Raw genomic sequence first — 12,463 nt, 5'->3', positions numbered from 1 at the left:
TCATTCTGACAGCTCTTTGAATTTCCCGCCTTTTTTTCTCCATTGACTTCAATGCAAAAATTTCTTCCCATTCACCTCCATTGAAAATAAAAGTTCCTACCTGCAGAGGAAAATGACCAAATAAGGTTTTGATAGTAAATCACACTCTCCCATTGGCCAGGTAGAGGTGGAGGAAGGGTCAAGGGTGGGGGTGATTTTTGGAGGGCTTTGCAGGAGGGTATTTAAGGGGCCACCAGTAGCCATTTTCTTCCTTTCTGCTGCCTTGCTCGGGAGAAGAGACACAAGAGAGAGCTCTGCTGCCTTGCTTACTCAGCCTTGCCTCCATTTTGATTTTGGATTTTTGTGGGTGCTGTTTTTCTGCAGTTACGCCAGTGCTCTGCCTTGTTGGTTGGTTTTCTGCTTTATTTCAGCAATTTTTTAAATAAAGAGAGAAGAGGGGAAAAATTTTTTTTAAAGAAACCTCTGCCTTGCAGAGGCAAACCACTGCTCATTTTTAAATCCTTGTTGGGGCTAGAAGAGGGGGAGAATTTTTTTTTTAAGGAAACCTCTTCCTTTCAGGGGCAAACCTCTTCTCAATTTTAAATCCTTTTTTGGATTAAAAGAGGGTGAGATTTTTTAAAAAAAGAAACCTCTGCCTTGCAGAGGCAAACCCTCTGCTCATTTTTTAATCCTTGTTGGGGCTAGAAGAGGGGGAGATTTTTTTTTTAAGGAAAGGAAACCTCTTCCTTGCAGAGCAAACCTCTTCTCATTTTTTAATCCTTTTTTGGGAAGAGAAGAGGAATAGATTTTAGAATTTTTTTTTAAACATCTGCCTGGCTGCAAGCATTGCCAGCCTGCAGCCCTTGGTGGAAAAGGAGGGTTTTTTTTTTCTCCTTTTAAATCCCCCCACCCTATTTTTTGCCAAAAAACTTCTTTGGCAAATTTTTCCTGCGGAGAGTCACTGCTGCCTGTCCCTGCCTGCCTGCCTGCCTGCCTGCACTCCAGGCCCACCTGTGTGACCAGCCACCAGACCAGACCCTCAGAGGTGGACGCCAGAGACCCGGCGTTGGAGAAGCCTACACCTGAGTGAGATTGGCCCAGCCATTTATATTTTACACACGCACACACCATACAACAGACACACACAGACACACGCACGTCACACACGGCATTCTAATCTGTAGTCTTCCGTTCCTTTAACTGTGTGTTTGGGGTTTATTATTTTTTCCCTATTTTAAGGTTTTTGGGGTTTTAACTTTTCTCTATAAGTTTTGTGATAGTTGTAAGATTGGGTTTTAAATAAATAGTGTTTTAAATAAATAGGGTTTTAAATAACTAGGGTTTGTGTGTGTAGCCTTCCCCGGTAGCTAGCTATTTTAGGAGGTTCAACTGTAGAGTAGACTGTAAGAGTAGCCTGGCCTAGTAGTGCTGCAACTTTATATTTCTGTTGCTGCTTTCGTGTTTTTTGCAAAAATATTTGTTAAGGGCCTAGTCTGCCCACAGTTACTTTTCCATCTTGTTTGCCTGTGAAATTGACACAGAGATAATTTTTTGAAACATTTTTGTAACTGTGTGTTACTTTCAGACCACAGAGAGAGTAACTTCCCCTGTGGGTGGAGTGCGTTCGATACATTAGTAACAAGTTACTTGCAACAACTTCTCCAGTCCATTCAAAGTGACCACAGTCAGAGAAAGATATATAACTAAACTTACTTTCACTTCTACTGACTAAGTGCACTGCACACTGTGTGCGCAAGACTCCAGCCTTAAATAACTCCTCCACGCCCTGCACCTGTGCACAGCAGCTGAGCTAATATTTTAATTTTTATATTTTTTTGTTGCACAGCCTGATTCTGTTGTATCGCGCATCAAGTAACTCCCAGTCCCTCTGTGACTGTGTCGTGATACATTCATTGCACGGCAACTTCTGACTGAGATCTTGCAGCAACAGCATTTGTGCCAACAACAAGCCTTAAGCAAGGAGGCATTGTAAAGTCACCGCAGCACATCCACTGTTTTTCTGGCCCTCTAGTATACCTGCCCCCTGAGACAATTACACCCTTTCTTCACATTTTAAATTTTTAAAAAAAGTTTTAAAAAGCAATGGTTGGGAGGACAGCAGGAAAAGGGAGGGCGCAAGTAAGCGGGAGGCTTGTCTTCCCTACAGCTGGTCGTGGCAGGGGGTGGCAAGAGGGGCCTACTCCCCAAGTCACCCCCCGGCCCTGCTTCAGCGCGCAGGCTTGACTTCTTCTCGATTCAGCCTGGCCCTATGCCAGGGCCTGCGGCCGGGCGGAATTTAGGGGGGGGGGGCCCTCTCAGATTGCCAGGGAAGAAGATCTTCCTGTGGCAGCTGAGGAGGTGGTGCTGGTGGAGGAGGTTGGCAGTCCAGCCAGATCCACCTTGCGGACCCCCCAAACGGTCACTATGGGGGTTGGTGGGGGCTCAGTCTGGCATCTGAGGGGGCTCAGGAGGAGGGAAGATCTTCTCCTGCCCCTGGGCCTTCCCATGCCAGCGCTGAGGGCATTGGTGGTGGTATGCCCGAGAAGGAACCAGCAAAAGTTCCACCAACAAAGCGACCTCATGTCGCTGGGGTGTCTGGCAGTGTGGTCTGGGATCACTTTGAGCTTAGCCCTGGCGATCCCACCCATGCTGTGTGCACCCACTGCAAGGCACTGGTCAGCAGAGGCAGGGACCCTATGCACTTCACAACCTCAGGGCTGTGGTCACACATGCGTCGGCAGCACCCAGGTGTGGAGACCTCTGCTGGCACTGGCAGTAGGCCCGGTGCCTCACCTGGTAGCAGAAGCAGTAGTAGTGACAGCAGCAGCAAGCGGCCAGCGGCTCCTGCCCACAGGCAGGAAAAGCTGACCGATCATCAGTGGGTGCAATCTCTTGGGAAGTGGTCTGATCGTCCAAAGCCTCATCTCGTGACTCGGGCCATTGGTGAGATGATCGCTCTTGATGACCAGCCATTCTCCATTGTCGACAATGTCGGCTTCCGGCGTCTGCTCCAGCTGCTTTCTCCGGAGTACAAGATCCCCTCAAGGACCACTTTCAGCAGGAGGGTGGTCCCCTCCCTGTACCGTGCGTGCAGGGGGGCCGTGTTGGCCAAGCTGCGTGCAGCTGGGCCAAACACCAGTGTGCATTTCACTGCGGATATCTGGACTAGCCGCAGTGGGCTGCACACTGCCTTCATGTCCCTGACAGCCCATTGGTGGGGGCATGGGGGTGAGGGGACATCTGGCGCTGCTGGTGCTGTATCCAGCTCCTCCCATGCATGCACGCCTTCTTGGGCAGTGTTGCATGTGGAGGCGATGGACACAGACCACACTTCAGATGAGTTGGCTGCCGTCATGGAGCGGCAGGTGGGGGCGTGGCTGGCCGGGGAGCCAACCCTCCGCCGAGGCTTCATGGTGACGGACAATGCAGCCAACATCACCAAGGCTGCTAGGCGGGTTTATGGTGTGAACATCGCTTGCGCTGTGCACACCTTGAACCTCGTAGTGAAGGGTGCGCTTGGCCTCAAGGAGGCGCCGAAGAAGGCCAAGGAGCACCAGCGTGTTCGGGGCTCTTCCAGTAGTTTAGGTCAGGATCCTGCTGCTCCCGTGGCCGCCCTGGTAGAGCGTTGCTGCCAGGTAGCGGGCCACTTCCACCAGAGTGAAAAGGCAAGGCGCCAGCTCAAGGCCAGACAGATTGAGCTGTGCCTGCCTGAACACCAAATCCCCCAGGATGTTCCTACCCGGTGGAACTCCACTTTTCTCTTGCTCCGGCGCATGCATGAGCAAGAGGGAGCACTCAACAGCCTGGGGACGCGTGGTTGCTTGGATCTGTGCAAGTCTCTCTATGATGACTGGCTGGTGATCCGCGCGCTGGTCTTAGTACTAGAGCCGTTCTATTCTGCTACAAACGACTTGTGTACTCAGACCGCCAGGCTGAGCCTGGCTTTGCCCACTGCTATTCTCCTGGAGAAGGGCAACGCGTCACAAAGTCTGGCCGGACTTGGCGACCGTTGCTGTCCAGTTTCTCTCTTGCCCGCCAACCAGCGTCTCGAGCGAGAGGTTGTTCTCCATGGCCGGGGACGTGGTGACTCCTCTGCGCTCACGCCTGGATGCTGAGTTGGTCGAGCAGCTCGTCTTCTTGAAGGCCAACCTCCCCCTGCTGGGCTACCCCGAACTGGCCGTGGAGGGCGAGTGACTCGCGTCACCCCCCCTATGCAGCGCCTCCCACGCCACGGCAGTTCATCCCGGCCAGAAGATGTGTCACAGTCCATCCCTCTAAGCCCACCCTGCCACTAAAACATGCCCCTTAGTGCTGCTGGCACATCCAGACACGCATGCATACACAGGCACCACTGCACTGTCAGCCTGGGATGGTGGACTGTCAGGTGAGTGCTCCCAGCATGAGGGAGGGGTTACCACAGATGTGGCAGAGAGAGACTACAACTCCCATTTCCCACTGTCTCGATGGCTGGCCACCATCAAGACTAGGGACAATGGGAGCTGTAGTCGCTGTCTCTGCAGAAGAAATCTGTGGTGCCCCCCCCCCCCGATGCTGGGAGCACCCACTTGCCCAGTGCTGAAGGCTGGGCCATAGGGCAGCGCACCATCCATCCACAACCTCAGAGACAGGCTGCTGCGTGTGCGTGTGTGGGGGGCACAGTCAGGATTGGAAGGGACATCCCTGGGGGAGAGTAGTGGCTCTGTGCAATGGGCCTGTGCCTCCTGGTGAGGGGGGCACACACACTGTCACTGAGAGGGCTTGCTGCTAATTGCTAGCCTTTGCTTGCCCTCTAAAGCTGTCATTGATTCCTCCCATGAACAATTGCATTGAAGCTGAAATCTAAAAAACCTCTGTCTGCTGCGTTTCTCAATGTGATGTGCTTATTTCTGATTTTGGCTTGCTGGTCAGGTGATGTTCTTTCTTAATCTTCCTGCTCTCCTCTTTTCAAATCCAAAAATGTGGTTTGCCTTGGTCTACTGAGCTATAGGTTGTCGCCGCCGCTGCTGAGTGAGATGGTCTGCTCTGCTGCTGCCTGCTTTTTCTGGCCACAATGGGAGTAGTACTACTGCTGTGCCTGAAGTGGCACACACACACACACATGCACCCCCTCCCCTCCCCTCAAAAAGCTGTGTCGCCAATGATGAGCTTGATGCTGGTGCAGCCCTCACACAAATGTCTGTCTCACGCAGACAGAGAGAGCACACATTGCAACCTGAGGCGACACAACCCTTTCAGCCCTAACCCTCTTGCAGAGTGAGTGAGCACACCCGCACAGTGCACACACACAGGGGAATAAAGGCATATTACTAGTCTAGACTCTAAACTAGTGGTAATGTTGTATCATGTGATTGCACACAGTCTTTCTGCCCAGTATCTGCAGTATGCATTGGGATGCAATCCGAAAAAGCCTGCCAATTCTAGCTTGCTTTGTTGCAGAGACCTCTTCGTGGTGTGTGGTGTTGTTGTGTGATGTCGTGTGGTGTGGTCGCGTGGGGCCCGGGAAAGGACAGGACAGGTGCAATTCACTGATTTTTTGTGAATTTCTGAGGTTTTTCATGGGTGCAGAGTGCTAGATTGATTCATTCCCATACTCGTCATAGTAATAAAGGAGAGTGTGAAAAAGTGAGAGTGTGGGGTCATTTAGAGTTGAGAGTAGTATGATGCTTGATGAATGAATGAATCAATCTGATGCACCTTATGAAGATAAACCTCAAAAATTCACAAAAAATCAGCCCTTTGTCCCATCCCCCTGAAATTGGGGTGGCAGCCTACACCCATTAGGCAATACCACCCCACCCCACTCTTTTGGGGCAGATCTACTTTCTGCCCCCCATCTGCCCCAAAGACACAAAAACTTCAGAAATTCACAAAAAATCAGCCCTTTGTCCCATCCCCCTGAAATTGGGGTGGCAGCCTACACCCATTAGGCACCACCACCCCACCCCACTCTTTTGGGGCAGATCCACTTTCTGCCCCCCATCTGCCCCAAAGACACAAAAACTTCAGAAATTCACAAAAAATCAACCCTCTGTCCCATCCCCCTGAAATTGGGGTGGTAGCCTATACCCATTAGGCACTACCACCCCTCCCCACTCTTTTGGGGCAGATACACTTTCTGCTCCCAATCTGCCCCAAAGACACAAAAACTTCAAAAAATAGCAAAAAATCAGCCCTTTGTCCAATCCCCCTGAAATTGGGGTGGTAGCCTACACCCATTAGGCACTACCACCCCAACCCGCTCTTTTGGCCTCAGGGTCCTTTTTGCTGATCCAAATCGATTCGGATTCGGATTCGGATTAAATCCGAATCCGAAACGAATCGGGGGTGATTCGGGTCAGCAAAATTCGGGCACAGAACAGAACAAGGGTGATTTGGCTCGGGTCCCAAGCTGAATCACCGAAAACCCGAAATGCACACCCCTATTATGGAGTAACTGATTTAAGAAGTCTGGAAATGCACATCAGTATGTGGGGCTGAACCCATATTAAACATGGATCTCACAGCCTGCTGCAGGTCTTGTGCAAATAAGTCCACACTGTTGCATCTACCTTGTGGCAGCTAAAGAACCTCACAGCTCCCCAGTCCAGCATGAGCAGACTGTTTTATAGCTGCTTCTCTCACAAACACAAAATAATCTTATATAGATTTAATTTAAGAGTTTATTCAGAAACAACTCAATTTTCTCCTCCTCCTCTCCCTCCCTTTTCCTTTCTGACTCCACCCCGACACACACTCTACAGGATCCCCACTGGGACAAACTTCTCAAACACAAAACATAAAGGATTACAGTACTAGATAGAATGGAACACAGACTCAGCTTGCGTTTGTCCTCTCCTGGGCATCGGAGCTCTCTGACCCCAACTGCACTGAGGCCTCAGCCATCTTGGCCTTTATTCCTTGGGGAACTACAGCAATGTCTGCCCCAAATCCAGAATGTTTCAGTGTGCATGAGAAGAATAAGAATAGGAACACCACCTCCTGGGTTGCAGAGCACCCAGCCTCCAGCAGGTTCCTGTCCTTTTAGTCATGACCCTTCTAGATGAATTATGGTGAAACAAAGGAAAGTCTTTTTTAGAATAAGATAAGCAAGGTGAAAAGAAAGTGGAGCAAAACATCTAGACTACTTCTTGGTATACTACCTGGTAGAAAAGTCTGTTGCTTTCTCCCAATGTCTGCCCAGCATCAGAGCCTTTGGAACAGACTTTTATTTCCTCCTGAAAACTATTAATCTTATCCTTCAAATGGGCTCTTCCATGGGAAGTGTCTCCCAAACCAGCTCAGCTTCTGCCTCCATCATGGCCAACACTCATCCAGGCTCATTCACTAGGAATGAGAAGACAGGGGCTGTGTTCAGAGGGTTGGACTCACTAGAAGACCTCCAGGTCCCTTCCATATCTAGCATTCTATGAAATTCTATGATGCCTTCCTTTCCATATGCCATCTTCTTGCCCAACTTTGGAAGGCATGAAGGAGACAATGTGTTTCAGTGGTGGTGGTGGAGGACATTCTGGATTTTTAAATATTTTGGATGGAGACCATGAAACATGGGGGTGGGGTGCCTAGAGATCTCACACGGTGTCACAACCACGTAATTTGTTCTTCACCAGGAGGTTGCTCAGCAGATGAAGGTTCTACAGTTGACAGAAGAAAACCTGCGCATGTTTAACAATGCTCAGAAGAATCTCATCCCCCCTACCAACCGCCAGTTTTCCTGCCAGTCCTGTGATAATATGTGGTGGCGTCGAGTTCCAAAGAGAAAACAGGTGTGTAGGGATGTGTGTGTGTGTGTGTGTGTGTGTGTGTGTGTGAGAGAGAGAGAGACACAGTGAGAGAGAGAGAGAGAGAGAGAAAGAAAGAGAGAGAGAAGTGGTTTTAATTATCCACCAGAGGTTTGACCCTTTGAGGTAACTTATCCTAAGGACTAGGACCGGGGAGACCCGAGTTCAAATCCCCATTCAGCCATGAGACTAGCTGGGCGACTCTGGGCCAGTCACTTCTCTCTCAGCCTAACCTACTTCACAGGGTTGCTGTGAGGAGAAACTCAAGTATGTAGTACACCGCTCTGGGCTCCTTGGAGGAAGATGTAAATGTAAAAAATAAAATAATGATAATAAAAATAAGAGAGATGGGTATCTTAGAATATTAGCCCTTGTTATCCTTGCCTCTCTCCCATCCAAGTACTAACCAGGCCCGACTCTGCTTAATTTCCTAAATCAGATGAGATCAGTGGCTTTCAGGGTAGTGTGGCTGTAGGCTCCTTGCCGCTCTCATTCTTCCCATTGGAGGTGGCTGGTGAGGGCAGCACTGGGGGGCGGGCCATGAGAGGGACCAGTGAGAGGCGGGCAGTAAGTCATTACCAGCTATACTGCCAGCACCTCCAAGCAGCGGTGCCCTGCTCAGCATCCCACATGGTGGCTGCCCCGGCTACGGCATCCACTTGGCCTCCGCGCATGCGGTGGTCTGGGGGGATCTGCATAGTCAGCAACACCATGCTGGCCCCTCAAATGGCCACCGCACATGCAGAGGCCAAGTGAGCGCTGTGGCCGGGGTAGCTGCCGGGTAGTTCTGCAGAACGAAGGCTGCAAACTTTAACCAATGAATTGGTTCGTCAGGGGTTTCCCAACACCGGATGTGGCTGCACTGCAACTCCCATCATCCCCAGCCACAATACATACCGGTAGTAGCTGGGGGTGATGGGAGTTGCAGTTCAGCCACATCGGGAGTACCACAGGTTGGGAACCCCTGGGTTATAATCACCAAGCTCGGGCTTGACAGCTCCCTGACACCAGGGGGGGGGGCGCGGCACCTTGAAAGTGAACTCTGGCAACTACACTGCTGGGTAGGCAGTGCTAGCTTGGGTAGGGCTGGTCCTGAGAGCTGGGAGGAGAGCTGGTCTGGTGGTAGCAAGCATGACTTGTCCCCATAGCTAAGCAGGGTCTGCCCTGGTTGCATCTGAATGGGAGACTAGAAGTGTGAGCACTGTAAGAGATTATTCCCCTCACGGGATGGAGCCGCTCTGGGAAGAGCATCTAGGTTCCAAGTTCCCTCCCTAGCATCTCCAAAATAGGACTGAGAGAGATGCCTGCCTGCAACCTCGGAGAAGCCGCTGCCAGTCTGTGAAGACAATACTGAGCTAGATAGACCAATGGTCTGACTCGGTATATGGCAGTTTCCTATGTCCCTATGAGAAGCGCTGGGATCACTCCTGAGCCTGGCACTCCTCCGCTGGGTAGCCCAGGTTTGATACCCGGGCTAAAAGTGAGGTAGGAGGGTGCATGCACACCTCTCACCTCATTGCCCAGTTGTGTGCACTGCCAGGGCTCTGAAAACAGCCGCCACAAGTGGTGGCCATAGAGCTGACTGCAGCATGGCCAGGGAGAGGGGCCCTGCTGCATATTAGCAGGCTGCCTCTCCGCTGCCCATGCGGGAGGACTTCCTCCTCTTGATTACACATTGGGCGACAGCTGCCTCACTGGTTGCGTGGGTGTGCAAGCAGCAGCACCCCGAAAAGGCAAAGAACATGTGTGGGGAGGGAGGTACAATCCTGCCTTAGTTCCCAGCCCACCCCAGCCCCAGTGATCATGTCAACGACCTTCATGGTATTCACAGCTAGAGTTATTTAATAAAATCTTTATTTGACCCAGGGAGCCCTGTTTCTGTTCTAAGTATGTTACTTGTAAAGAGGATAAAGAGAAGTCAGTTTCAAAGCGTTTATGCAAGGCCAACTTATAGCCTATTCCTCATTTAAAAAGAAACAGTGAAAAGCTCAATTTGCACTTTTGGGAAATGGGGTTAAAGAACTATTAACTACTTACGTAATGCACCCCTCTCCGGAGTTATACAGAAGTTTACTCACAGCTAAATATGAACTAAATAAGCTTTATTCTGTAGAAACTGAGTTTCTTTTGAATGGTACTAAGCAAAGATATTGGGAAAGAGGAGAAAAATCTAGTAAACTTCTGGCTCCGCGATTAAAACAGATGAAGCAACGTACTATCATCTCTTCTATTCGCGATGCTCAAAGTAACCTTTATACAGATTCTGAGTCAATCACCAAAACCTGGGTTAATAGATTAAAACATTTTTACATCAGCTAAAAAGGCACCCCCTTTTAAATATGTTAATTATTTGATGTGTAACAACTTAACAAAAGCTGCAGATGGGAGAGGCCATCTTAGAAGAGGCATTCTCCCTTCACTCTGACCCAAGAGGAAAGGTCTCTTCTAAGATAGTGCTTACTGTGACACTGACACTGACACACACACACACACACACACACACACACACACACACCCATCTGAAAAAAGCAATGTCTCCCCCCCACCCTTCGGAACGGTTGTTTTGGTCCTATGCAAATGGAATCAGAGCCTGTCCATCTTCTCCTCTGGTGCTGTCCACAGGTGTCCCGTTGCCGCATGTGTAGGTGCCGCTATGACCCAGTGCCGTATGACAAAATGTGGGGCTTTGCAGAGTTCCACTGCCCCACATGTCAGCGCAGCTTCAGGTGAGAAGCAAGGAAGGTGTGCCCTGGTAAGGAAGGGAGTGAATCATCTGGGTTTACTTTTGCCATCGTAATGCACACCAAACGGGACCTTGAAAATCTTGGAGTCCTGTCTTTGATAAATGTACTGAACTGAGACTTGGGAAACTGGTAGTTTTAGGTTCCAACCTCAGTTTGGAAGAAAAAATCCAGTGCAGGGATTCTCAACCTTGGGTCCCCAGATGTTACCGGACCTCAACTCCCATAATCCCTAGCCCCAATGGCCTTTGGTTGGGGATTATGGGAGTTGAAGTCCATCAACATCTGGGGACCCGAGGTTGAGAAACCCTGATCTAGTGGATCAGGGTAAAGGAAATGGGTATCTGTTGGATTGCATCTACCCATATGAATTTGCCAGGACCTTCCATCCAGCATCTCAGGCCCTGCCACAAATGGAGATCCTGTTGGTGGGGGCTAGGGATAGGTGCTTTTTTATTGTGGCCCCTCGGTTTTGGAGCACCGTCCCAGGAGTTTCACCTCGCTCCCACCCTTGGGGTCTTCAAAAAACAGGTGAAGATTCATCTTTTTAGAGAGGCATTTAAAATTTTTTATCAGTAGCTCATATCTGGCAGGTTTTTAACTTTTTAACTTCCAGCTTTTAAATTTGGTTTCAATGGATTCTTATTTTTAGTTAATTTCTATTAGTGTTATTAATTTTATTTTGTTTTTGTATTGTTTGTTTTACTAATTTTGTGAGTCGCCTTGAGCAGTATTGCACTGGAGGAGTGAAGTAGAAATATTTTAAATCAACCAAACAGCTAACCAATAATAAAGTTCTGCCTCTTGCTCTGGTTCAGGAGTTATTGTCTCTGGAATTCAAAGATGGACATTGCTGGTGAAGGGCAAATCTATACATACAGCTAAATAATTTGGTACAGAGGTGCTGAAATTTACTATTTCCCATGACAGGTGGAGAATTTGCATTTGAATTCTCCCCCACCTCAAAACTCACTGCTCATGGGAGACTTGCATTTCAGGGAGAAGGGTTCTCATCTGTCCTCCTCCAATTGTATCAATTTTCTATCTGCAGACATTTTTTCTCCACAGACATGAACTCTGCAGTCCAAAATGGTATCCTGTCCTGAACACACAATTGTGGTAGAATGCTATAGATCGCTATAGGCCACCTCCAGCCTCAAAGACAGGATGCCTCTGAGTACCAATTGCAGGGGAATAACAGCTGGAGGGAGGGCATGCCCTCAACTTCTGCCTGTGGCTTCCAGCAGCATCTGGTGGGCCACTGTGCAAAACAGGATGCTGGACTAGATCGGCCTTGGGCCTGATCCAGCAGGGCTGTTCTTATGTTCTTATGCTGATATTATCAGCTAGATTGAATCCTCCCTGTTGTGGTAATTTTCTCTGTGGTGTAATAGTCTTCCTGAGAGAGCTGTACAATATAATGCAAATAAAATGTTTAATAGAGTACAGGGAGTTCTCAGACTTATGACACAACCGGTTCCTGAAAATTGTGTCTTAAGCGGAAACATCTTAACTTGGAACCTATTTTCCTATAGGGAACAATGTTATCGGTGGGGGTTTGGTTCCTGAACCAAAGCTGCATATTCTGTTTTTTTCCTGCTACTGTCGTACCCCCAGCTTTGGTAGTGTGCCAGTCATAGACAATGAAGACATGCAGTAGAGAAGTTGATGCTGGAGAACCAGAAGTTGCTCACCTTTGCCACCTACTCCATTTCCAGTCCCTTCCTGGCTCTTTCTCACCTTTTTGTGGAAGAAAGGGAGGCAACTGGGTAGCTTGCCTCCATCTCCTCCTCTTCTTGGGCAATGGTTAGACAAGGAAGGAAGGAAGGAAGGAAGGAAGGAAGGAAGGAAGGAAGGAAGGAAGGAGTATATGGGCCTGAAGTAGACAGCTGTCTCCTTCTTGCCATCAAAGCACAGCAGCTGAGCCTGAAGAAGAAGTGGCGGCGGCAGCAGGGGGAGCCTCTC

The 12,463-nt window shown here is 49.4% G+C and overlaps 1 protein-coding gene across 1 annotated transcript in view; it reads left to right on the top strand.

The window, feature by feature from the left end:
- The window catches only part of SHFL (shiftless antiviral inhibitor of ribosomal frameshifting), a 48,680-nt gene that overhangs the window by 30,275 nt on the left and 5,942 nt on the right, over nt 1–12,463 (top strand). Inside the window, exons 6-7 of the mRNA XM_053299920.1 lie at nt 7,587–7,742; nt 10,380–10,483. Coding sequence (XP_053155895.1) covers nt 7,587–7,742; nt 10,380–10,483 — 260 coding nt within the window. The remainder of the gene's footprint in view (nt 1–7,586; nt 7,743–10,379; nt 10,484–12,463) is intronic.

This window comes from Hemicordylus capensis, chromosome 2 (assembly GCF_027244095.1).
Source record: "Hemicordylus capensis ecotype Gifberg chromosome 2, rHemCap1.1.pri, whole genome shotgun sequence".
NCBI classification, from domain to species: domain Eukaryota; kingdom Metazoa; phylum Chordata; class Lepidosauria; order Squamata; family Cordylidae; genus Hemicordylus; species Hemicordylus capensis.
The sequence above is the reverse complement of the archived record's forward strand: the minus strand, read 5'-3'. Positions and strand labels throughout refer to the sequence as shown.